A 27,851-nucleotide genomic window follows, 5' to 3' on the forward strand; every position below is an offset into this window, starting at 1 on the left:
GCTAAAGTGCTGCTGCTTTTTATAGGCAGCAGAGCAGCTGTGCTTGTGTCATAGCGTAAGAAATCTGTGTGCTGAATACAGAATCCAGGCTTGGCAGCTGCACCACATGCTTTGCAAATGGTGGCCACACCTGTACATCCTCAGCAGGGATTGAATCCGGGACCATCAGCATCACTACACAGACCTTTGCCACTTGAGCTAGAGCGTAACTAACCGTGTAACTCGCTGTAAGTAGCAGGTTTGTATTATAGGCCTCTAGGAGCAGCCAATAGAGGGAGATATGGGCCGGTACTATGGACCACACATACTTGTCAGAGGTGATCGAACCTAAGACTGTTGGCTCCACAGGCATCTGTTCTTCTTTGACTGACACTAGAATCAGGCTTATAAAATCCCCACTTTGAAAGTGACAGTCACACAGACGACAGCAGCTCTGACATGCCGTCCAGTAGAGGGCTCAGATATCACAGTGACAAGGAGCAGTCCATGGGAGAAACGGCCCTCCCGAATCTCCACCACCGCCAGAGTGCTGGAGGGCTCTTTCAGTCCCTTCCATTGCTTGGAATAAGATAGGGAAGAAGCTGAAGAAATGACCCTCAAATGAAAGGTGCTGTAGAGGTGCTAAGTGTTATTTCCCCTCATACCCACACGGGAGAATATAATTTGCCCTTTTCTGACTCCTTTCCTCTGAAAAACTCAAAGCCCTTCACAAACGACGGTTCGAAAAAACTCCCCATACCCCTGTGAGGTAGGAATTATTATCCCCAAGGAAGAGATCAGACACTGAGGCAAAGGGACTTGTCCTAAATCACAGGAGCAGAGCCGGAAATAAAATCCAGCTCTCCTGACTCACAGTTGTTACTGCAATGCCTAGAGGACAGCCCTGCTAAGGAAGAAACAGCCATATCCCAAGAGTACATAAAAACGTACATGATGGACACAGAACCACAGGATTTCAAGACTAACCTGCGAAAGACGCCAGCTTCAAGCTGGAGCTTACAATGTTAAGGCCTGATTCAAAGCCCATCAGAGTCACGGGGAAGGTTCCCACGGACTTCAGTGGGCTTTGGCTCAGGCCCTGGAGGAGAAAATGGAGAAGCTGCTTTTCGTCGAGTCGCGAGGCTCCAGGAATGGCACTGAGGGTAAAAGAAGGAAGGATAGAAGAAGCACTAACCTCTCCCTTGTCCTTGGAGAGCAGCTGTCCACATGACAGGAAGTCTTCATATTTGGCAAAGGGGATGACGGGCTCTGGCAGCTCTCGGAGATAAAGCTTCAGGAGGGACGCCACGGTGTGAACATCCGTGTTGCTGCAACAGGAGGAAAGAGGGGTGAATTTTAGAAACCTGCAAGCTGACTGCCCCATGAGCCCTATGCACCTTCTCTGGGAGGGGCGCAGGGAAGCAGCTAACAGGCCCTTCTTACGATGTATGAAAAGGCAGGCCCTGAGGAGTGGAGGAGGAGGGCACTCCGGCCACATGTCCAACCAACATGGGCTAGTCTACCTGAGGGAGTCACAGAACCCTCGGGCAGGGAGCCCATGCATACTTTCACCATGGGCCTGCCCCATAATTCATGCTCTCACTCCTCACCACACAGTGTGACAGAGACAAAGCACTAGATCAGAGAGGAAAGTGCCTCCATTGCTCAGGTGCTTCCTGTTGGTGATGGGGAAAATCTTCGGATCTGTCAGGGAGAGAGGGTGAAGCCAGGTGAGCAGGGGAAGCAGGATGGTGGGGGGTGGACACTCTTGTGAAGTGGGGAGAGCAGAGAAGGGTGCTGCCCAGATGAGCGTGCCGTTGTGACTGCTGTGCTGAAAATAAAGCTTTGTACCTTCTAAAAACCAAACTGATCCAGCATTTGGCACGACAGTGTAACCTTTGCCGCTTCTGATAGCTGTCGCTCTCCCCAGCCAGTGCCCATCGGAGCAGAATACAGCCATTCTGAGCTGTGTCTGCCCTGCGTGCTGTACAGCAGGTGACACTCCTGCCTGGGTTCGCCCCTTTGGCTTTGGGGCCCTCTGCCTCCCAAGCCAAGCCATTTGGCACTTGCTGTTTCATACTATACACCAGAGCACTAGCCCAGTGTCTCTCTGCTCCATTCACACAGCTCCTATCACTCCGCTCAGGGTTCTGCTTTCTGGGTCATCCAGACAAGCTGACCATGCTGGGGATAAATTGCTAAAGGAGAACAAAAGAATAGCACAAGCATGTAGGGAAAAAATCAGAAAGGCTAAGGCAAGAAATGAGTTATACCTAGCAAGCGACATGAAAGGGAATGAGAAGAGGTTCTTTAAATACATTAGGAGTAAGAGGAAGATGAAGAAAAGTGTAGGTCCTCTATTTAGCAGGGAAAGAGCTAATAACTGAGGACATCAAGAAGGGAGAAGTGTTTAATACTTCCACCTTTTGCTCATCATCTAGGTAGAGGCGTGGCCAGGCAGCTCTGCGCACTGCCTCCAACCAGAGCACTGGCTTCGCAGCTCCCATTGGCTGGGAGCTGCGGCCAATAGGAGCTGCAGGAGTTGTGCCTGCAGGCTGAGGCAGCACGTAGAGCTGCCTGGCCACAGCCTCTGCCTAGGAGCTGAGCAAGGGGGATTTCGCTGCTTCCGGGGAGCCCCCCAGGTAAGCGCGGCTCAGAGCCCGCCTCACCCCGGCCTGTGCCCAATCCCCTGCCACCTCCCACACCCAACTCTGCTGGCAGTGACCTGAGACTGCCCCAGCAGCGACCGGTACAACTAGCGCAGGAGCTGCCTGAGCTGCCCCCTGAGCCAGGCGCACCAGCCTCTCCAGAAATCACGGAGGTCACAGAAAGTCACAAAAACTGTTACTTCCGTGACAAACTCGCAGCCATAGCCATGCTCAATTGTTCTCCATGTCCACTGAAGGTAGAAGTAGTAATGGGCTAAATCTGCAGCGAGGGAGATTAAGGCTGGATATTGGGAAAAACTTTCTAACTATAAAGGATAGTTAAGCACTGGAATAGGCTTCCAAGGGAGATTGTGGAATCCCACCCCCCATCACTGGAGGTTTTTAACCGGTTAGACAAACACCTGTCAGAGATGGTCTAAGTTTACTTGGTCTCACCTCATTGTAAGGGGCTGGATTTGATGACCTCTTGAGGGACTTCCCAAACCTACATTTCTATGGTTTTATAATGTTTTTGTATTATTCTTGATCCCCTTCCTTGTGCATCCTAACATCCTCTTTCCTTTTTTGGCTGTAGCTGCACATTAAGCAGAGGTCTTCATTGAGCTGTCAACAATGACACCCAGGTCCCTTTCTTGAGTGGACAGAGCTAATTAAAACCCTGTAAGGTTTGAGTAATTTTTATTATTCCCTCCCATATGCCTTATTTTGCATTTATCAACATTGAATTTTATTTGCCATTGTGTTGCCCATTCCCCTAGCTTGTTGAGGTTGCTTTGATGTTTCTCACCAATCCTCTCTGGTCCTGCCTCAACTAAATAAGTTTGTGTCCTCTGCAAATTTTCCTACCCTGCTGCTCACCCCCCTTTAGTAATCAATTAGCTGAAATAAATCAAGTAAAGAACACAGACCCTAGTTTGGAACCGTAGTGCCCCCTGCTGTTAACTTTTGACCATGATGAAAATTGACCATTACACCTACTCTTTTCCTTCTGACTTCTAGCCAGGTTTTTATCTATGGCAACACTTTGCCTCTCACCCCTGACTACTCTAGTGGTGCTACAGTGGCCCCTTGTGAGAGACCTTTTGGAAGTCTAAATACATTACAGCAAGTGGCTCTCCTTTTTTGGCTCCCCTACTCGGACATGTTCGAAGACTTCTAAGAAAGGTGACAATGGAGAACTAGAGGGGTAGTGCTGAGCCCTTCAAATCCTTGTCTTTGCGATAACGCCCCGTTCTATTTTGGTTGGTTGCTTTTTCGTCAGTTTTTGTAACATTAACAACTCCATCCAACCTCTCAGTTTTTGCTCTTTCATGCAAGACACACAGCTGTGGATCTCAGGGGTTACTGAAAAGCCATGGTTTCCACGCAGCAGATTAGCATCTACCCTCTGGCTCTATCACCCGGGTATTTCAAGCCGTTCTAATAACTATCCTGTGAGGTACCGTAGCTTATCACAAGCAGGGCTGGATTAAATTTGATCGGAGTCTGCAGATGTTATCCTTTTGGGTGGCCCTTGGTGCATATTCAGTTCCTTCCCTTTACTGTTTTACCACCACCCTGCCTGATGCCAAACACTCTATTGTTAAAGTAGCTTGGTTATTTCAGTTCCAGGTTTAAAATGTGATAGACCAATTGTAAAGCCGCACGAAAGCCGAGGCAAACAAAACCATTTTAATTTCAACACATAACTGGTAGTAATAAATATAGTAATGCCATAGCGTTAATTAAGTAATTACCTACAGCAGTGGTATTCAAGGACATTTTCTGGTGGGCTGGATAAAGCAATGTCCAAATCTTGGCAGGCCAAATGGCTCTTCAGGTGTTTGCTCTCTAGTGAGCCTGCCATCAGCCAGGGATCGAAACGTTTCAAGAGTTGTGTGCCGGGTTGTATTTATTATTCTCAAAATAAAAGGTTAATTGTGCCTGCATACAATATTCCAGTGAAATCTTGCAAACAAATAATTATACAAATACACTGCAATGAAATTCAAACAGCATGCTATTAATTCTATTAAAACTAATTAAAATTAGAAGTTAAACTCACAAGAAATAAACTGACATCTAATTTCCCTTTCTTATTGACCGAAATGTTGACACTCACTCGTACAGTCCCTTTTTTGGAAAAGTACTGAGCAGCACACAATCAAGTTATCTAAAGAAAGCATGTCAGTTATGGATCACTTTGTGTTGCGCAAGTATCTAAATACCGTATATACTCATTCATAAGCCGAATGTTTTTGGTAAAAAAGTGATGCATCAAAGAGCGGGGGTTGGCTGATAAACGGGTCTACACCAAAATTTGATGATTTTAAACTCTATGGAATCATTGAATTGAATATCTAATACATTGTATTTTGTTTACCTGGAGCGTCTGCAGGCATGGAGCCCCTCAGCTCCCCTGTGGCTACGGTTCGCCATTCCCACGCCCCATTGGCTGGAAACGGCAAACCACGGACACTGGGAGCTGAGGGGCTCTGTGCCTGTGAATGCTCCAGGTAAACAAAACGTCCAGGCCCGCTAGCGGCTTACCCTAACGGGCCAGGAGCCAAAGTCTGCCAACCCCTGAAATATAGGGTCGGCTTATGAAAGGGACATACAGTTTTTGCTATTTTTACCTAACTATCTTGGGGGGTCGACTTATGAACGAACAGGCTAATGAATGAGTATATACGGAAAGTGCCTGATTAAAAGTGTACCACTGGAAGTCAAAATGCACCAACACAATTTAGCGCCAATGCGTTTAAATGTAAACGACATGTTTCTAAATTAAAGACATAGGATGAGGGTAAACACAGGGAAAACAAATTGAAGTTCCCAGTTTCATCCCCCAGTTTCCATCAGTTCGGCCTCTATCTCCCACCCTGCTATCTGCTCAACCACCATCAGCTATGCCCCCCTCATAATTCCCCTTCTGCTCCTACCGGGATTCTTCAAACCCCTCCAGGCTGCAGCAGGGCCCTCTCCTCCTTCCAGACAGAGGGGAGCTCCAGGTGTTCTTCATACCCCTCCTCCTTCGCAGGCCAGGTGTTACAGGGAGATTGGGGCAGGAGCAGGGAGGCATCCTTGCTCCTAGGAGGGGAGGGCAGAAGAGGGCCCAGAGCCATCATGAGCTGCCAGGCTCCTTCTGCTCCCTCTCCTCCCGTCCCCTTCTGTGAGGAGGCACAGCTCCTCTGTTCCTCCCCACTCCACATGTAACAGTTTGAGGGTGCTGTGTGCAAACAAGGCCTCTTAGCAAGGTTTGGGAGTGGCATAAAGGGGATTTCTTTCACCCATGTGCAACCCCAAAAGCAAGTGACTGAATCTCACTCAAAGCTGCAGAAAAACATTCACCTCTGGGTGAGACCATGCCAGGATGCTCTCAGACAAGGCCGGACAAGGCCGGGAGGAACGGAAGCTGAAACTCAGCCTTAGCTCTACTGTGCGATGCTCTTGTCCGTGCACTGCCCACAGCCTTTGCTATACAGGGTGCCCTCCCCTTGCCCATGTGCTCCTCTCTGCCTTAGCTTTACTGTGCACTACCCACCGTCTTCGCCACACTGTCCGCTCCCCTCCCCCTTAGCAATGCTGGGCGCTCCCCTGGCCCATGTGCACCCCTCCACTAAAGCTCAGGCGCATAGACTTTAAGACCAGAAGGGACCATCATGATGAGCTAGTCTGACCTCCTGCGCATCGCACAGAACCTCGCCCACCCACCCCTGCAATAGAGCCCTAACCTCTGGCTGAGTTATGGAAGGCCTCAAATCATGGCTTGAAGACTTCAAGTTACAGAGAATCCGTCATTTATACTAGTTTAAACCTGCATGTGACCAGTGCCCCATGCTGCAGAGGAAGGCAAACCCCTGCCAGGGTCTCTGCCAATGTGACCCGGGGGGAAATTCCTTCCTGACCCCAGATATGGTGATCAGTTAGACCCTGAGCATGTGGGCAAAACCCACCAGCCAGACACCTGGGAAAGAATTCTCTGTAGTAGCTAAGAGCCCTCCTCATCCAGTGTCTCACTGCCGGCCATTGGAGATATTTGCTGCTAGCAGTCGCAGATCGGCCACATGCCATTGTAGGCAATCCCATCATATCATCCCCTCCATAAATTTATCAAGCTCAGTCTTCATGCCAGTTAGATTTTTTGCCCCCACTGCTCCCCTTGGAAGGCTGTTCCAGAACTTCACTCCTCTGATGGCTAGAAACCTTCGTCTAATTTCAAGCCTAAACTTTTTGATGGCCAGTTTATAGCCATTTGTTCTTGGGTCCACATTGGCGCTTAACTTAAATAACTCCTTTTCTGCCCTGGTATTTATCCCATTGATGTATTTATTGAGAGCAATCATATCTCCCACTCACCCTTCCTTTTGTTAGGCTAAACAAGCTAAGCTCTTTGAGTGTCCTCTCATAAGCTAGGTTTTCCATTCCTTGGATCACCCTAGTAGCTCTTCTCTGCACCTGTTTAAGTTTGAATTCATCTTTCTTAACCATGGGAAACTAGAAATGCACACAGTATTCTAGCTCTTTAGTGATTTCAGCTGTTAGTAGGGGAGCTTTAGTGCTGGTGCACTCAGAACCACTATTCCAAAGTAGGTCTAATGCTTAGACCTAGATATCAGTGATTTCAGCTCCGCAGCATGTAATAAGACTACTAATGGAGTCAAAATCAGCTCTGTTATTACAGTGGAGAAGTTAAAGTGGCATTTCAGACCCTCCAAAGGGGCCCATGCTATCACACATACATGCTTGTCCCACCCCTCTCTCAATTCACTGAGCTTTGGAACCCAAGTCCCTTGCCTAGCGAGTGCTACTTAGTTGAGGGCTCGTCCCTCCGTCATGAAATGCCAAGTACAGTTCTACTGTCCTTGATTCACATAACCAGGATAACTACACTTTATTACTCCTGCCCCAACAACAAAGGGACTGGGGATCCCACAGCAGCCAAAGTGACCATTTGGGCAAGCAGTCCCATCATGCTAGGTGGGGTGGGTGTGGCCATGCAAACGAGATCAGCCCCTGAAGTCCTTTTCCAGAGCTCACCACCAGATGTCAGGGTAGAGCTCATTCTGACTCCGCTTACAAATATAAAATAAACTCCAAACCAAAATCCTAGAACAAAGCCCACAAAACAAACATTTTTTCTCCCTCCCTGCATTGGCAGGCCCCTTCTAGCCCCTCCCTGGCTGGAGTCCCAGTCGTGACTCCCAAGACTCTGCTATATACCCTGCTCACTCCTAACAGTCTCCGATCCCTGAAGATTCCCACTCTCTACAGCTTTCCTGCAGAGATGGGTTTATGTTTTCTTCCAGGTTAGTAATAAAAATGTTAAATAACATAGGGCCAAAAACCAATCCCTGCCGGACCCCACAACCAACACAACTGCTCAATGATGATTTCCCATTTACAATTACATTTTGAGACCAATCAGTTTGCCAGATTTTAATCCTTTTAATGTGTGCCATGTTAATTTTATATCATCCTAATTTTTTAAATCAAAATGCCGTGCAGTACCAGGTCAAATGCCTTACAGAAGTCTAAGCATACAACAGTATACTACTACCATTATCAACCAAACCCTTGTAATAAAAAAATCAGGTTTGTTTGAAAGGATCTATTTTCCATAAGCCCATGTTAATGGGCATTAATTATATTATCTGCCTTTAATTCTTTATTCATTGCATCCCATTTCAGCCCCTCCATTATCTTGTCCTGGATCAATGTCAGACTGACATGGGTATAATTACCTGGGTCATCTCATTTACATCTTTTAAACATTGGCACAAAATGGGCTTTCTTCTAATCTTATGGAATTTCCCCAGTATTACATAAGAATATAAGAACAGCCGTCCTAGGTCAGACCAAAGGTCCATCTTCAACTATCTGGATATATGTTGGGAAAATAACACAGCGGGGCACAGACTATCCAACAAATTCTTGGACTGCATTGCAGACAACTTTTTATTTCAGAAGGTTGAAAAAGCTACTAGGGGGGAAGCTGTTCTAGACTTGATTTTAACAAATAGGGAGGAACTCGTTGAGAATGTGAAAGTAGAAGGCAGCCTGGGTGAAAGTGATCATGAAACCATAGAGTTTGCAATTCTAAGGAAGGGTAGAAGGGAGAACAGCAAAATAGAGACAATGATTTCAGGAAGGCAGATTTTGGTAAGCTCAGAGAGCTGATAGGTAAGGTCCCATGGGAATCTAGACTGAGGGGAAAAACAACTGAGGAGAGCTGGCAGTTTTTCAAAGGGACACTATTAAGGGCCCAAAAGCTAGGGTTACCATACGTCCGGATTTTCCCGGACATGTCCTGCTTTTTGGGCTCCAAATCCCTGTCCGGGGCGGAAATCCCAAAAAGCCGGACATGTCCGGGAAAATCGGGACATGCGGGTCCGGCGGTGCTGGGCTGGGCCGGTGGCCGGCGGTGCCGAGCTGGGGGCTGGGCCGGGGACCGGCAGTACTGGGCGGGCCGGGGGTGCTCAGCCGGGGACCGGCAGTGCTGGGCGGGCCGGGGGTGCTCGGCTGGGGGCCCGGGGGCTGGGCAGGCCGGGAGTGCTCGGCCGGGGGCCGGGCCTGGGGCCGGCACCCCAGGGCCCAAGCCGACCCAGGCTGGAGATGCCGGGGGGGGCCAGACTGGGCCGCGCCTCCTCCCCCCACATCCCCCTTACCTGCTTCAGGCTTCCCGCGAATCAAATGTTCGCGGGAAGCAGGGGAGGGGGCGGAGTTGGGGCGGGAGGAGGGGCGTGGGCGGGGCGGGGCCGGGGCCCTGTGGAGTGTCCTCCTTTTGGAGGCTCAAAATATGGTAACCCTACCAAAAGCAAGCTATTCCGCTGGTTAGGAAAGATAGAAAATGTGGCAAAAGACCACCTTGGTTTAACCATGAGATCTTGCATGATCTAAAAAATAAAAAGAAGTCATATAAAAAATAGAAACTAGCACAGATTACAAAGGATGAATATAGGCAAACAACACAGGAATGCAGGGGCAAGATTAGAAAAGCAAGGCACAAAATGAGCTTAAACTAGCTACAGGAATAAAGGGAAACAAGAAGAGTTTTTAATCAATACATTAGAAGCAAGAGGAAGACCAAAGACAGGGTAGGCCCACTGCTCAGTGAAGAGGGAGAAACAGTAACAGGAAACTTGGAAATGGCAGAGATGCTTAATGACTTCTTTGTTTCGGTCTTCACCGAGAAGTCTGAAGGAATGTCTAACATAGTGAATGCTAATGGGAAGGGGGTAGGTTTAGCAGATAAAATAAAAAAAGAACAAGTTAAAAATCACTTAGAAAAGTTAGATGCCTGCAAGTCACCAGGGCCTGATGAAATGCATCCTAGAATACTCAAGGAGCTAATAGAGGAGGTATCTGAGCCTCTAGCTATTATCTTTGGAAAATCATGGGAGACGGGAGAGATTCCAGAAGACTGGAAAAGGGCAAATATAGTGCCCATCTATAAAAAGGGAAATAAAAACAACCCAGGTAACTACAGACCAGTTATGCATCCGAAGAAGTGAGGTTTTTACTCACGAAAGCTTATGCCCAAATAAATCTGTTAGTCTTTAAGGTGCCACCAGACTCTTTGTTGTTTTTGTAGATACAGACTAACACGGCTACCCCCTGATACTTTACAGACCAGTTAGTTTAACTTCTGTGCCAGGGACGATAATGGAGCAAGTAATTAAGGAAATCATCTGCAAACACTTGGAAGGTGGTAAGGTGATAGGGAACAGCCAGCATGGATTTGTAAAGAACAAATCATGTCAAACAAATCTGATAGCTTTCTTCGATAGGATAACGAGTCTTGTGGATAAGGGAGAACCTGTGGATGTGGTATACCTAGACTTTAGTAAGGCATTTGATACGGTCTCGCATGATATTCTTATCGATAAACTAGGCAAATACAATTTAGATGGGGCTAATATAAGGTGGGTGCATAACTGGCTGGATAACTGTACTCAGAGAGTTGTTATTAATGGTTCCCAATCCTGCTGGAAAGGCATAATGAGTGGGGTTCCGCAGGGGTCTGTTTTGGGCCCGGCTCTGTTCAATATCTTTATTAACGACTTAGATATTGGCATAGAAAGTACGCTTATTAAGTTTGCGGATGATACCAAACTGGGAGGGATTGCAACTGCTTTGGGGAACAGGGTCATGATTCAAAATGATCTGGACAAATTGGAGAAATGGTCTGAGTTAAACAGGATGAAGTTTAACAAAGACAAATGCAAAGTGTTCCACTTAGGAAGAAAAAATTAGTTTCACGCATACAGAATGGGAAGAGACTGTCTAGGAAGGAGTACGGCAGAAAGGGATCTAGGGGTTATAGTGGACCACAAGCTAAATATGAGTCAACAGTGTGATGCTGTTGCAAAAAAAGCAAACATGATTCTGGGATGTATTAACAGGTGTGTTGTGAGCAAGACACGAGAAGTCATTCTTCCGCTCTACTCTGCTCAGGCCTCAGCTGGAGTATTGTGTCCAGTTCTGGGAATCGCATTTCAAGAAAGATGTGGAGAAATTGGAGAGGGTCCAGAGAAGAGCAACAAGAATGATTAAAGGTCTTGAGAACATGACCTATGAAGGAAGGCTGAAAGAATTGGGTTTGTTTAGTTTGGAAAAGAGAAGACTGAGAGGGGACATGATAGCAGTTTTCAGGTATCTAAAAGGGTGTCATAAGGAGGAGGGAGAAAACTTGTTCACCTTAGCCTCTAAGGATAGAACAAGAAGCAATGGGCTTAAACTGCAACAAGGGAGGTCTAAGTTGGACATTAGGAAAAAGTTCCTAACTGTCAGGGTGGTTAAACACTGGAATAAATTGCCTAGGGAGGTTGTGGAATCTCCATCTCTGGAGATATTTAAGAGTAGGTTAGATAAATGTCTATCAGGGATGGTCTAGACAGTATTTGGTCCTGCCATGCGGGCAGGGGACTGGACTCGATGACCTCTCGAGGTCCCTTCCAGTCCTAGAATCTATGAATCTAGCCCAGTATCCTGTCCACCGACAGTGGCCAATGCCAGGTGCCCCAGAGGGAGTGAACCTAACAGGTAATGATCAAGTGATCTCTCTCCTGCCATCCATCTCCACCCTCTGACAAACAGAAGCTAGGGACACCATTCTTTACCCATCCTGGCTAATTGCCATTAATGGACTTAACCTCCATGAATTTATCCAGTTCTCTTTTAAACGCTGTTAAAGTCCTAGCCTTCACAGCCTCCTCAGGTAAGGAGTCCCACAAGTTGACTGTGCGCTGTGTGAAGAATTTCCTTTTATTTCTTTTAAACCTGCTGCCTATTAATTTCATTTGGTGACCCCTAGTTCTTGTATTATGGGAATAAAGTAAATAACTTTTCCTTATCTACTTTCTCTACATCACTCATAATTTTATATACCTCTATCATATCCCCCCTTAGTCTCCTCTTTTCCAAGCTGAAAAGTCCTAGCCTCTTTAATCTCTCCTCATATGGGACCCTCTCCAAACCCCTAATCATTTTAGTTGCCCTTCTCTGAACCTTTTCTAGTACCAGTATATCTTTTTTGAGATGAGGAGACCACATCTGTACGCAGTATTCAAAATGTGGGCGTACCATCGATTTATATAAGGGCAATAATATATTCTCCGTCTTATTCTCTATCCCCTTTTTAATGATTCCTAACATCCTGTTTGCTTTTTTTGACCACCTCTGCACACTGCGTGGACATCTTCAGAGAACTATCCACGATGACTCCAAGATCTTTTTCTTGATTTGTTGTAGCTAAATTAGGCCCCATCATATTGTATGTATAGTTGGGGTTATTTTTTCCAATGTGTATTACTTTACATTTATCCACATTAAATTTCATTTGCCATTTTGTTGCCCAATCACTTAGTTTTGTGAGATCTTTTTGAAGTTCTTCACAGTCTGCTATGGTCTTAACTATCTTGAGCAGTTTAGTATCATCTGCAAACTTTGCCACCTCACTGTTTACCCCTTTCTCCAGATCATTTATGAATAAGTTGAACAGGATTGGTCCTAGGACTGACCCTTGGGAAACACCACTAGTTACCCCTCTCCGTTCTGAGAATGTACCATTAATTCCTACCCTTTGTTCCTGGTCTTTTAACCAGTTCTCAATCCATGAAAGGACCTTCCCTTTTATCCCATGACAACTTAATTTACGTACGAGCCTTTGGTGAGGGATCTTGTCAAAGGCTTTCTGGAAATCTAAGTACACTACGTCCACTGGATCCCCCTTGTCCACATATTTGTTGACCCCTTCAAAGAACTCTAATAGATTAGTAAGACACGATTTCCCTTTAGAGAAACCATGTTGACTTTTGCCCAACAATTTATGTTCTTCTATGTGTCTGACAATTTTATTCTTAGTATTCTAATGAACAACAAAAGTCAAGCAAGCCCCTCAGCCAACTCTTTTAAAACTCCTGGAGGAAAGTTTTAAATTTTTTAAATGTCTAACTTTAGTAGCTGCTGTGTAACATCTTCCTGAGATACTAATGGTAAAGGTGTTATCATCACACAATGAGACTACATCTTCTAGCTTTTACCCATACATAGAACAAAAATATTTATTCAACACTTCTGCCTTTTCTGCTTTATTATTGATAATTCTATCATTTCCATCTAGTTATGGGCCAGTACTATTGTCAGGATTTTTTTGTTCCTAATATACTTGTATAATGTCTTGGTGTCCTTTACTCTGCTGGCTGTAGCTTTGCTTCCTTATCAATTTTCTACATTCTTAGCTTCTGATTTATATTCCTTACTATCAACTTTACCTTTCTTCCATTTGTTTTACACACACACACACACACACACACACACACACACACACACACACACACAATGTATATAAGTAATCATGACTTAATCACATTTATAATATGCCAACAGAATAAAGTCCAGTCCAGTGATTATATACATACACATGCGGTGCTTTAAAAAGGACAATTTCACAAAGCAGGAAACAATTTTGAGTCAGCTCTGCTGACAGGAATAATTTAATCAGAAAAATGGGAGTGGTAGTTGGGAATTGTTATGAGAACATTTTACTTAGATGCCCAAAAAGCCAGCGGTGAGGAAGAAGGCTATATTAGTTTAAAAAATGACCTGGTTTAAAGGGGCAGTGAAAGCAGCTATAATTATATTCCTCAATGTTGGCTTTTGGGGCATCTAAGTACAATGGTCTTAAAACAATTTATGATTAAATTATTCCTGTCAGCAGATCTGACTCAAAATTGTTTCCTGCTTTGTGAAATTGTCCTTTTTAAAGCACCGCATGTGTATGTATATATATATAAATAATCACTGGAGTGGACTTTATTCTGTTTACACATTATAAATGTGATCAAGTCATGATTACTTGTACCTAAGCTACCATTAATTTTTAGTTCTGTGATCAGTTCCTTTTTATCTGTTATGACAAGGTCTAATATAGACTCCCCCCGGGTTAGCGGCAACACTTTTTGAGTTAGGTGACAATTTCCTACAATATTTAGAAATTCCAGGGATGTTTTAGTACTCGCAGCATGAGACCGCCAGGATATGTCACACAAACTGAAGTCCTCGAGGATCATGCACCCTTTTTGCCTACATATTATAGTTGGATGTGTAAGGAGCTGGTCACCTGTTCCCCATCCTCTCCCTTCAGCTATACAATTTGCTCTTTCATTGCCTGTCTGCTCCCACCAGCCTTAGCTATACTGTGCACATTAGCCGATCTAATTCTATGAAAAAACAAACAATGCTAATGGACGTGTTTCAGACTTTAATTGGCCAAAGGCAGGATGTTCAGAATTAAGAGGACTGATATGGAGAGTTATGCCAATTTATCTAAAGGTCTGATTTTAAACCAGTTTAGCTAAACCCGTGCAAACCCCTGTCTAGACACTTATTTTGGTTAACTGTGGCTTTTTTTTTTTTTTTTTTTTGGTGTAACTTGAGTCGATTAGGAAGAGGTTCATGCTAAACTGAAGTAAGCTACTCAAACTAAGGGCTGGTCTTCACTTGGAGATCGACACTGCTGCAGGGATCTCCTAAATCGATGGCAAGCGCTCTCTGGTCGACCCCGGTACTCCAGCTCTCTGAGAAGAGTAAGGAAATTCGACTGGAGAGTGTCTCCTGTCAACGCAGCGCAATGAAGACACCGCTAGCTGGAGTAGCGAAACTTAGGTCCACTTACCCCCATAGTGAAGACAAGTCCTAAGATAAGGGCATCAAAACAGGAGTTTATACCAGTTTACTCTCAAGCTTGCACTGGTTTGGACAATGACAGTCTCCACCACAGCTAGGCCTCTGCTTCATGGGCACATGTCAAGAAAGGTCTGATTGTAATACAGGATAACAGTAACTATGCAACAGAGATGGGCCAGCAAATGGGTGGTCAGAGTCAGAGTAGGCTGAAATTGGGGTTCACAGTTTGGGCTCAATTCCAAATCTGGCTTTAGGTTCAGATATGCCAGCAGCAAATTCTCACCAGGCCCAAGAAGGCAGAAAAATCTCCTAGAACCAACTGAGCTCACAAGCTGTGTTATCAGCCCCTCTGCCCACCACCCCACTTCTCCCTTGCCCTTGGAAAGTACAAGACCCAAATCTTGTCTGCAAAAGCAAACAGAGCCACTTCTCCCTACATAAAGAGCCAACTTCTGCCCTCCGATAGGCACCTGCAAGTAGGATTGAATTCAGTGGGAGCAGTATCAGGGTGTCGGCGAAGCTTGCCCTAACACTGCACCTGTTCTGGAGCTACAGCTATCTTAGGGCTCATGTACCAGGGGACAAGCTGAATTAACTAAAGGTGTGAAGTTAAAATGCATTAAACTTCTGTGTGGACACTTTCATTCAGAAGTAAAGTGACCTCAGTTCGTTGCAGCTGAATTCCCTTTGAAGGAGGCTGAAGCTAAAGCAAATTAAATTAACTTTGCGCCTTTAGCTAATTCATCTTCACTTTCCTGCGTATCCCCATACAGACAAGCCCTAGGAGATGCGAGAGGAAGGCGTGCACTCAATCAAAGCTTCCCCAAAGCAAAGTGCAGAGGCGGTTTCATGGGGTTTCATTCCCAGCAGCACCATCGCGGGCACCCAGAAGAGTGGCAAGTTGATTTTTCCCATCTGCTGAGCTGGAGGACGGGAGTCACGTGCCTTTCCCCCACCTCCTTCCCCCATCCCAGCAGGAAGCTGAACCACAATGTAAGGAGTCATCCAGCCATGTGGAGGAGGGGGTGGACTCCACTTGGATAGTGCCATTGAGCGAACAAATATTGACTGTGGTTAAGAATCAAAGAGGGAAGGATGGGTGGCCCGGAAGTGGAGATGGGGAGGGAAGAATTGGAAGAATGTCTTCAGTAAACTCTTAAAGACATTCCTCCCAGGCTGGAAATGAGCAACCCAGCATCCCCCACTCAGGCCCATGCTACCTCTTCCTGCAGCAGAAAGCGTGGGGGGCACAGACAGACAAGTGTAGGCTGCTTGCAGGGGCAAAGAGATGGTGGCATCATTGCTTAGGGGTCTGGCCACAAGACCCGGGTTCAAGTGCTGCTTAGATCACCAGTGAAAATGATCTCACCCAGCAAAATCACTAGCAACAGGTCACGGTCACGATATTAGGATCCAAACTCCCGCCGCATCTGGACCTGGATCAAATCTCCCTGGCGTTCAGCTGCGCAGGGTTACCGGTGGGGGGGGCCCATTTCTAAAAGCACTGTGCAGTTTGGCAAACTGCACATATGTTCAGGAGAGGCTCAGGGCTGCAATATTGGGCGTATTTGGCTAGACACTGTTCTCCCCCCTGTATTCTGGGAGGGTTTTTTAAATCTCTTTCCTCTGAAGCAACAGGGACGGCCATGGCTGGGGATGGGACATTGGACAGGATGGGACAGGGCTCTGAGAGGGCACTGAGCATTCTCTCTCTCTCTCAGGTGCATGGCTGGCTAGTTCCTGCTCACATTCGCAGCGCCATAGGTGGGATTGGAAGGAATTTCCCTCTAGGTCAGATTGACAGGGAGCTTGGAGAGGAGCAGGAGGGGGGAGGGGTTCACCTTCCTCTGCAGTGTGGGGTGCGGGTCACTTGTCAGGATTATCTGGATATGTCAATAATTTCCCAGCCATTACGGGGCCTCGGGCCTGCTGCACCTCAGTCCCTCCTAGTCTCCGCCTGTGGCACATAAGAATCTAGTCTCCTGCAGGTTGTAATACTTGGTGATCTCATTTTGGTCCTGGGTTTAGTGCACGGGGGCTGGTGGCCTGTGATATAAAAGAGGTCAGGCTAGAGGATCTGGCCTTAAATTTGATGATACTATAAAAGTCACTTGGCAGGTCCGGGTGGGCCTTTCCTCCCCCCTACCCCCGGCACAGCAGGCACACCTCGTTTCTGGACAGGAAATTAGTTTTCCCTTGTGAAAATTTTCAATAAAACCGGAAATCATCAATATTTTTGTCAAAATTCTCTGACTTTTTTAGGGGGAGGGGGTTGTAAATGGAGAAATGTTTCAATTTTCTCCCAACAAAAAGCTGCTATTTTTCAGTTTTCAACCCAAAACTGTTCCAGTTGCTGGAATTTCAGGGCAAACATTTCCATTTTTATCAAGAAGCCATTTTTGTTGAAAAAAATTGTTTTGGTGGAAAATTGTTAACTAGCTCTCCACACTTCAGGTGTAATGGCCAGGGGACATCCCTTTGGTGCTTCTGACCGAGACTTCAGACCAGTCAAAGGGGAAGAAAAAAAACAGCCTAGGTCTTGTGGAGACTAGCGCGTGGTGAGAGGACCCTATGGGAACAAGTGGTCAGACACCCTGCCCAGACAGAGTGTCGTTCATGTGACATCTGTTCTAAGTCTTGATCCTCCCATAAGCTGCTGAGCACTCCAGCCCAGCAAAGCACTTCAGCGTGTGCCTATCTTTAAGCACATGAGCAGTCTCATCAACTAGGCACCTGCTCAAATTTCAGGTCATGCTTAAACACCCAGGACCAGAGCCCAGTGGACCTTGCAGGACTGAGCCCATAAAGAGCGTGTTAAATAAAGAGAACCACAGTTGGAAATGAGCATCTTCCAAGACTGCCACATCTGGGATGTTATCAGAAGCCAGGGATATTACAGAGACATGTGTTAACGATCAAGAGTTTGGCGCTCGCCTTGAGCAACTAAGATACCAACTCACCTGTCAAAGAGGGGCTTCTCTCCACAATCAAATGAATCCTGCAGGTCCTTGACAAGGTTGGCTTGACCAGGCATGCGAAAGAGCCCTTCTTCGGTGAGGCCTCGCTCCCGGATAAAATCCACACATTGCTCCACCAGCAGTGGGGCCAGCCGCAGGCCATACTTCCGCTCGTATTGCACCGTGTCTTCCAATCGCTGCCCGAAGATCCCTGCCAATGAAAGACGCACCCTGGCATTAATTTTTATTTGCCACAAGCCAGTGGATGGGATGGGGTCAGGGTGGGAGTTATATTTCACATGAAGGGAGCAAAACTGGAACATGAATCCAGTTATTACCAGGATCAGCAAAAATCAACCAGGAAAAACTACAAACTCATAATTTTCTTCTACTTAGAATGAAAAATACTATAGCCCAAATTCTGCCCTGACATATGCAACCAGAGCTTCCACTGGGTCATTGGCAGGTGCCCAACTAAGGGCAAAATTTTCCTCCCAAGAAAGGTATAAAAGAATGTAACATTGGTTTTGATGACTTGCAGCTGTTCTCCATCTTTATGGTAGACTGGGTGATTGCATTGACACAGAGCCTTTGATCCAAAGGAGCCCCGTTTTGAAATGGATGCACTGACTTGGCACATCAGAATCTACCACTGGAGCACACCCACCTCTGGGAAGGGACACAGCTGCTATTTAACAGCTCACAGCAACCCAGCCCAACAGCTCGGAAAAGAAATGAAGCTTGGGACAGGAAGAAGACTAATGTCCCCCACTGACACTGCCAGGGGAACGGTAAGCAGGCAGGATGTAATAACCCACGCTGGACCCAGCCACAGACCCAGGAATTAGTGGTAACACACTCACTGCTGTGAAAGATTCTTCCGGACCAGGGGCCTTTACTTTTACATTTCATTTTCAACCATCTCAGCTAACTAATCAGTCTCCTTTGTGGCCTTCACTGGGATTATTTACCATGTATTTGCAGTAGCACCTCAGGCCACCACCCAGCTTGGGCCCCAGGGTGCTAAGTACTGTACAAACACATAGCAAGTGACAGTCCCGCACTGTGCTGTACAGTAATTAATGCATGTGCTGTATAAATGGAGTCATGTTTTCTCGAGAGAAAATCCCTAATGTAATATCTCTGCAGATCAAATCCTCCAACCCAAAGAACATGGAAGGGGGCTCTGGGGGTGCAGTCCACGAAAGCACTGAATGCCATGGAGAAATGCCGCCTCTCCATAGACCTGTTCCACCGAACACACAATAAAAATTAACTGAAACACTCCATCATAAACACAATTAAGCTGCTTTCCTAGAAGAAACAGCTACCCCACTATTCAATCATGAGCACCTTTCCTTACCACACATGGGATGCACCCTAATGCGCCATACATACAGTATGCTCCTGTATGGTCATGTGTAAATGTAAGCCACACCTGCTCCATGTATGTAACCCACTCCGTGTGGCTCTCTGTCTCCCTCTATTGGTGGCTGGGCCTGCTATAGTCTGAGCTAACAGAGCATGATTTCTTAGCTCAGATACTACAGCCTCATGCTTTTAGATTCAAAGATCCCAGGGTCAATCCCCACTGCTAGGGACCCATTCAGCTGCATGGCCTAACATATGCATTCTGAACCCTTGGTTCTGCTGCTCAAGATGTGGCCGTGGGGGCGTAGGAAAAGCAGCATTCAAGCAATTGACCCTGCTCAGAACAGAGATTTCAGATAAAGGGTATAATCCCCAAATCTATTCAATTTCAGATGCAACCAGACCATGGCACATATGCAGCCTGATCCCAAGCCCATTGATGTCAATAGGAGACTTTCCATTGTACCCATAATTAATCTGATGGCTCTGAAGATACAGCAGCATACAGAACCAGGTTCATACTGTACTCAGAGCCAATTTCCTAGGAATAATGTCAGGTATGTTCTGTGCATAAGATTATAATATGCCAGATAGTCAGCACTGTTAGATTATGAGATGTTTTGTTGTTTTTAACACCCCACTTACTATCCCAATATTAACCACAGGACCTCATGTTCCATGTTTATTTTACTGATGCTTTCATGGTAGGTGCAGGACTCCTAGCAGGAAGTTTTCCCAATCACTATTTGCTGTCTTTCAATGGAGCTGCCATACTAGATCAGATATATGAGCCATATTTGGCCCAATCCTGGACACTCCTTGCTGAGATTCTTCCCACTGACTTCAAGGAAGATATGCCTGAATAGTGTGCAGGATTGGGTCCTCTAGTCCAGGATGCTGTCTCTGCTAGTGATCAGTAGTTGAGGCTTCAGAGTAAGGGTTAACCTCCCCCGGTAATATACCTAATTGTGCATTACTGTATCATGGTTGGTGTGCAGGAAGGAACTCCCTTTCTGACACCAACTAGTGATCAGTTTACTGAAGAATGGGGATTGATCACCTTTGTCAATCTAATCCTAGCCAGTGTCCATGCCAATTTAAATTCTTATTTATATCAGTGTCTAATCCACTTGTGAAGCTTAACTGAGCTATATGTCTCAATAATATCCCAGGGCAGGGAGTTCCACAGGTTAACAATAAGTTCTGTAAAAATGAATCTCCTCCTATTTTTTTTTAGCTGTTGCTTTTTAAACTAATCAAGCGGCCAGCCCCCTTGTTCTTGTGTTATGGCTCAGGGTAAACAGAAGTGCCTATTCTATGACACTCAGCATTGTATGTGGTTCTAGAAGAGGTCTTCTTTCAAAAACCAAAAATTAAGTTTTTAAGTGAATTTTGTGCCGGACTGACAACTCTGGTGTCCAGAGTCCCCACAGCACCTGACACTTTTAGCAGGGCAGCAGCAAAATATGCTTCCCTATACTATTCTATAGCCACAGCTCAACCCCGACTCTACACGTGAGAGGAGATTATCTGCATAGCCCCATACAGTCTTGACTTCCCTGCTGAGGCTGCCAACAAGCAGGGTGCATTTGGCCTCTCTCAGTTACTGGAGCTCCCCAATAATAAGGCTGCTCACTAGCTATGAACAGAGGAGCAGAGACATTTACTCTGCTAGACTCTGTCCCCCTGTCTTTGCAGCTCCCTTCACAGCCTCTGTTTATTTTCCACTCTGCCTGCTCTCTGAGCCTGTTTCCAGGCTTCCTTTCCTAGTACCACCTGGTTTTCAGTTGAACTTTTGATCCCAGCTGAATGGGTTCAAAATTACCCCAGACTATTCCCCCTCTTCCTTAGTCATTTCTGGCTTTTGCCAGGCTCCAAGCAGCAGCTAGGCAATGAAAGGCTCCATCTCCCATTATCTCCCACAAGCACACCTCTTCCTCTTGGAACTGAGGCTCTTGTGTGACAATCGCTTTCTTCCGGGAAAGGAGATCCCTGTTCACAGGCTGCTCAAGCTATGGAAGACTTCGGAGGCAGTGTCACAGGACGGCTCCAGCCTCTGTCAGAAATCTCTTCCCTCCCCACCCCCATGCCTACACATCCCTCTCCCTCCTCCCTGCCTGTCTCCCTTCCCCCACATAACTTGCGAGTAATTTTCAGGGCCTTTTCTCTTTCTGGCTACACACGTGGGGCTGGGAGGAAGAGAAGAGGCAATATGGACACTGCTGGGAAGGAGGTGAGGATTCGGCCACCTCTTGGTCAGAGAGGATGGGATTAAAGCTACTTTATTGCTGCTCCAGAGCAGACTCGAGGCCTCTCCCCCGCCCCAAACACATACACACAATGTGGCACTATGCTCTGCCCCCAATGGCTAGACCATACAGCAGTTCAGGGGTCTGCTACTGACCTCCAGCTAACACCCCCAGGAAGCCTCGGCTGGAGCTTTCAGATCCGGAGCCCGGGCATGGCATTCCACACCACCGGAGGTGGAGGGTACAGAGCGAGGTGCTACCGTACTCTCTTTGAATTGGTCTCCCTTCTGCATCTCCTAGCTCATCCAGCCCTGCCCAACAAGGGCTTGTTAAAAGGAGACAGCCACATGGTCCCTTTGCCTCCCCCACCCCAAGGCTGGATTGGCTTTGTCCAAACTTTGAAACAAAAAGCAAACTAGGAGCCAATTCCACACAGCTCAATCCGTTGGCTCCTGAAGGCTCAGGCCTGTTTTTAATCACCGGTGCCTGCAGCTCCCGCTGAATTTGGCAGCGTTTTGCTCTCAGTCTTTGATCATCCGGTTGGAAGACGTTACTGCCCTGCGCTGCTCTCTCTTCCCATCCCAGCAGATGTGGGAGCCAATGCCACTCAGCCTATAGACCCGCCAGCCAGGGTTAGACTAGAAATCAAGCCCAAAGCTATTGGCATCCAAACAGTTAACTCCTCTTGTCCTATCCTTATCTAGAGTCAGGCGTTTTGTTTGGTTTCAAAGCAGTAAAAGAACATGCCTGGGACCACATCTTTAATCTCTGGAAGATCTAATAGATACCAGACAAATGGGTTAGAACAATTGGGGGGGTGGGGAGTTCCAACAAGCTGCCTCTGTTCTTTAAAGAGTTAGGTGGATCTCTGCAGAAAACCAAGCCAGCAAGGATGCACTGACTCACAGACTGGCTCTCTGTCCCTGTCTAAAGAGCTCACCCACCAGCTCCAGGCATACAGTGCCTATGCATTCAAATATGCTGTTCAGACATGAAGTGGGCAGGAAATATATCCTCCTCCTGGTTTCATTCTTCTCCATCCCAACTAAACTACAGAGAGAAACAAGAAAGGCAGATCTTGGTTCCCTTTAGCTCAGATCGCTGCTCCAGGAGAACACAACACTCAGCATACGCTCAGAGTGGAAAGATCAAAGCAGATGTGTGTAGCTAACATTTGTGTGTGTGTGTTATTACACACACAGGGAGATAGATTCAAGCACACATGCTCATCCTTGCATGCACATATTCTCAGCATAGACATGCATATTCACACACAGCTGTCAGCCTCAGACATACATGACCACAAACACACGCAGACCCAAGAGCTTGCACAGGGTTACATATATGCTAACCCACATATGGACATCTGCTCTATCTATCTGATACACTCCTCCCAGCCCCCCATCTGTCACTCTCACATACACAAAATCATGGATGGGCACAGGGTCAGCCACAAATACACACACACACCTCATTCCCACACACCATCATGCATGCTCACCTCCACACATGTGGACACATAAACACACATTCACCATCATGCACAGACATAGTCATTTTCCTCACTTGTGTACATCAACACACACCCTCCAGTGCACATCATTAGTATTTCAGTAGAAGCTACAGGCCCAATTGTGCAAGGCACTGCACGCACATGCACACACAGAGGAAGTTCCTGCTTCTAAGAGCTTATGCTCTAACTAGACAAGTCAGACAGAGTGGGAGAAAGGGACACAACAACTATCAGGACTGGAGGAACAGAGAGATTATGAGACTTGCCCAAGGTCAAACAGGGAATCCCTGGTGGAGCTGGGAACTGAACTCTGATCTCCTTAGTTCTAGTCCCTTCAACAAAAGACCATCCTTCATACGTGTTACGACATGTTCACTCATGCATATACGTACACACACACACACAAATTCAGGTGCAAAAAACTCCACTGAAAACTTCCTTAGCAGCTAGTTTTGTGTCTGGGGGTGAAGACAGCATTTCTGGCCCTAGACCATACCCTTCTCACTGTTTTACCTCTGTAAAGACTGAAGTTATATTTAGCCTGTGTCTGAGCTTACCCAAGTATTAATGCAAAGATCTGCATTTCCTCTAGCAAAGGGAAACCATAACAACAGTAAGCTCTGGAAAACTGTTGCGTACCTCTGGTTCTTGTGCAGCATTCAGCTACATGGCAGGCACTGAGCTTCAAGCAGAAGCCAGGCAGCGTCAGACAGCAGGAGCGGCAGAGAAAGAAAGTCCTGACTTCAGGCATCAGACACATTCTGAGTCCCAGCACTGGCAGCCTTCCATGCACCCAACGCTGGAAAGCAGAGAGCAGCCGGTCTGCCCTGGGAGATAATCTCAGCAGCACATCTGGTCTCAGCTCCACGACTCGGCATTAATTATGACTTGTGCAGAAAGCATTTGAAATATCCAATGAGATGCAGAGCTAGCCAGCAACCTCAGCAAGGGGAGAGAGAGACAGACAGGCAGGTAGGATCTTGCTCACCCTCCATGCTGCAGCCTGAGTAAACAGCTAAGTATGGGTCGCAAGTTTTAACAAAGGCATCCCCTATAGGCTGTGTAATATATTCATGCTCTAATTGCTTGTCAGATCTATTCCTGATAGCCGGGGGAACTCAGCAACAGTTGCTGTCTGCATGCCATGCTCTTGGTCCCTTCATGCTATTAACTGCCCCACAGATAGTCCCTTGCCCCCATCTGACGTTTTGATTGAATACCAAGTGCTAGACGTCAGACATTCATCCCTCCCCACCTGAGTCAGTCACGGGACATCCGCTCAGCTCCAGGTTAATTTGTAGCTTCTCACATGGTCTAACCCAGGTAGAGTCTGAGCAGCCTTATTGGCTGCACCACATTTGCTTTAGCCATCCCCACAGAAGCTACCCAATGTTACTGTGAAGCACTGAGCAGGATAATCAACAGGACAGAACCAACTAAGGGGCCCAGCCATATGGGGAGGGGTTTGCAAATGTGAAGGCAAACACCAGGTATTGAACCAGCAACCTCCAGGGCTAGAGGCATAAGTTGATGCAGCTTGAGTCCAGAGATCCACCCACCCTCTAGATCAAGCACCGCAGGAGAATGTGTAACACACTGACCAGTGGGTTCCACAGAACTTGGACACAGTACAATAGCTTTACTTCACTCCATTTAAAAAATGGATCATAGGACTGCAGATCAGTGACCCATAACCCACCAGCATCCCAAACTTGTGAGATGGGCTGAAGTTTGGCGAGCTGTTCCCCTCCAGAGAACTCCCATGGATGCAGCTGGCTATTCGCTTCTGGCTATCTGGGGTCAAAATACTGTATATACAGTCATTCATACAGCTTGTGTCATCTGAACTGAGGAGTCTAATGGTTCCAGCTGTTGCCTTCAAGGTACAGTATAGGGGCATGGGAACAGCAGGACAATGTCATATTGCAGTTATCTCTGCCACAGTTACCATCTGATCTCCATTGGGTGGCCCACGTGAAGCAGGTCTCAGTCTAATTCATAAGGACGGGGTGCATGTTGAATACAGCATTCCCAATCCAAAGCACTCAGAAATCGTGAATCAAAGGCCAAACTGCCATGAGATTAAAAGAAATCTCATGATTTTTAAGCCAATTTGCCTTCTGGGTTTTGAGACACTAGGCTGGACGTGGATCACACTTCCAAGCTTTTCTGGGCCACCACAAGGGCAAGAACCATACTTTTTAATCAAAATGAAAGCCCTGGTCCCAGGAGCTGGGGATTGATGAAGGAAACCCAATATTGCCAGACTCATGAGAAGGATTTGAGAGCTGGTGTGAATGGGTTCTCCCTTCAGCTCTTGGAACCTCTGGCTGGCAGGATCTCTTTGGAAATCGAGCAGACACACACAGTCCACCAGGATACCAACTCTTTATTACTGCTTATGCTCCAGGTACATCATAACATAGCAGCAGTTGCATGGAGTCCCCTTCCTGACCCCTGGCTCAGCCTTTCATACTGCTTGTTTTCTTCTCAGAGCTATCCAGCTGGTAGCCAGTAACCTCATTAGCTCATCAGCCTCCCTGCAGGTGCAAGTGTTCCCTTCTACCCTTCCAAGCTCAAACTAACCAAGTCCCTCCTGCTCTAACTACAGCCAGAGCCCTTTGTGTTTTCAGTGACCAGGGTATTGTCTTCCAAAGAGGCTCATTTCTAGCTGCGAACAGCGGTGTACCTCTGCTGGTAACACTGCATACAAATTACCATCACAACTGGCACTCGGTGCTCCAACTTGGCAATGGAGACTGACCACCTCTCTCCCCAGGGGAATGGGGTTGCTGGGGGGATGCGTATGCTGCCACTACCTGGGCTGCTCTTGTTCTGCTGCTAGAGTCTTGATCTCCAGGGCTATGTGGCAAGAATACCCACCATGGATGTTCTGCTGGTGAGCTAAGCTGTTTGGGTCCCTGATACCCCAGCTTTGGCACAATGTGCAGCTGGGGGCGGAGTCTCCCGGTATGCGCTCACGAGCAGTTAGTCCGTAGGGGCTAGAGCTGTGGGAAAGGGACCTGGCTGCACATGTCTTTACAAGCCTTCAGACTCAACCCAGGCTTGCTGGGAAATTCACTCAGGCTCATAAACCCCCCCGAAAACCTGGGCAGGTTTCTAGCTTGGCATCTGCAACAGGCCAAATTCAACCCTGAAACTGACAGCAGAACTCAGGGACGGTGAGCCCCTAGGAACTGCTGTAAGGTTCCACTCCAACCCCCTGTGTGAATGGAACCTGCCTGCCTTCACACAGCTCCCCAGGGGGGTGCAAGACTGATTCTGGGCCCAACCTGCTGTATTCAGGGATGTAAGATCCTGGGCTTGGTTTGCTTCTTTTTAGAGCAGAGGTGGGCAAACTACGGCCCGCGGGACCGTCCTGCCTGGTCCCCGAGCTCCTGGCCCGGGAGGCTAACCCCGACCCCTCCCTTGCTGTCTCCCCTCCCCCATGCCCTCAGCTCGCTCCCTCCGCCGCCGGCGCAGTGCTCTGGGCAGCGGGGCTGTGAGTGCCTGGGACAGCACAGCTGCAGAGCCCGGCCTGACCCAGTGCTCTGTGCTGCGTGGTGGCGGCGGTGTGGCTCGGCTCCAGCTGGGTGATGTGGCTGTAGCGCCGCCAGCCACCAGTGCTCCAGGCAGCGCGGTAAGGGGCAGGGAGCAAGGGGGGGTTGGATAGAAGGCATGGCAGTTCGGGGTGGTGGTCAGGGGGCGGGGGTGTGGATAGGGGTTGGGGCGGTCAGAGGGCATGGAACAGGGGGTTGAATGGGGGCAGGGGTCCTGGGGGGGCAGTCAGGATGGGGGGTTGGATGAGGTGGAAGGGGGCAGTCAGGGGCAGGGGTTCTGGGGGCAGTCAGGGGACAGGGAGAAGGGGTGGTTGGATGGGGCAAGGGTCCCGGGGGGGGGGCATCAGAAATGAGAGGAGGAGTTGGATGGGGTGGTGGGAGTCCAGGGGCAGTCAGGAGACAGGGAGCGGGGGTGTGTGGATGGGGCAGGGGTCCCGGGGGGGAGAGGGCATATAGGAGGTGGGGGCCAGGCCACGACCCTCTCCCCTAACCAGCCCTCCATACAATTTACGAAACCCGATGCAGCACACAGGCCAAGAAGTTTGCCTGCCCCTGTTTTAGAGGTAGGGCCCAGTCTTAAAGTTTTAATCCAGATCTGACCTCCCTCAAAGTTTGGGTACATTTAGATCCAGGATTTTCACTTCAGGCCCATCTCTTATCCGAGCCAAACTCAAGTGGATGGGTCACTTCCTTATGCCAACAGAAAGCTGGCAGTCAAATAATTAAGGACGATCAGTCATACTGCTAAACTCAGCAGAAAGTCATCTAGCAATCCTCCTTCCCTGGGCACAGAACAATTCCCTTCTATTCCCTGCTCTCCCAGATGTTTGGGACAGATCCTCTTAACAAAACTCCACCCTGCCTTGGGCCAGTATTCTGGACCAGGGAGCCATTTACTGGTGTCTGAATGAAAATCAAAGCCTTAGAGTAAAGAGTCCTCTGCATACTGACTGAAATAACCAACTCACACTGATTTTCAGCAGTGTCAACCGGACCTGCATTTAGGACAAACATGAGACACAGCGCAAGCATTGAAAGGTTATTAAACATCACTGGTCATCTTCCCTTAGCAGTGGGGAGACTCAACTAACCCTGTCTAAACAGTTTTTCCATCTCTCTGAAGTATGACGGGAAGGAGCCTCATTAAACAGCGCAGTAAATGACACTGCAGCGGACTCTGCATGGCTTATTCTCTGAACTGAGCTTATAACTGTTTGCATGGAGAAAACAAAAAGATGATAAACAGCCATGAGCATTGCTTAGCCACAACATGCAGAGTGCCGCGCCAAAACTAGCCACTTATTAGTCTGCTTCTCTCTAAACAATGACAAGAAGAAATATTTGGAGAATGAAATGTCGAGAGCAACATAAAAATACCTTTCACA

General features: G+C 47.3%; 1 protein-coding gene across 3 annotated transcripts in view; it reads right to left on the reverse strand.

Annotated features, from left to right (window-relative positions):
* The window catches only part of ARHGAP22 (Rho GTPase activating protein 22), a 253,622-nt gene that overhangs the window by 25,603 nt on the left and 200,168 nt on the right, over nt 1-27,851 (reverse strand). For 2 of the 3 annotated variants that reach the window (XM_054033359.1, XM_054033360.1), the window contains 2 exons: nt 17,777-17,984; nt 1,175-1,307 (listed from right to left, as the gene is read on the reverse strand). In XM_054033359.1, coding sequence (XP_053889334.1) covers nt 1,175-1,307; nt 17,777-17,984 — 341 coding nt within the window. Of the gene's footprint in view, nt 1-1,174; nt 1,308-17,776; nt 17,985-23,545; nt 23,718-27,851 lie in introns of those variants that run through there. The other variant, XM_054033361.1, reaches the window with a different exon arrangement.

The sequence above is a fragment of the Malaclemys terrapin genome, chromosome 7, assembly GCF_027887155.1.
Source record: "Malaclemys terrapin pileata isolate rMalTer1 chromosome 7, rMalTer1.hap1, whole genome shotgun sequence".
In the NCBI taxonomy this organism is placed as follows: Eukaryota; Metazoa; Chordata; order Testudines; family Emydidae; genus Malaclemys; species Malaclemys terrapin.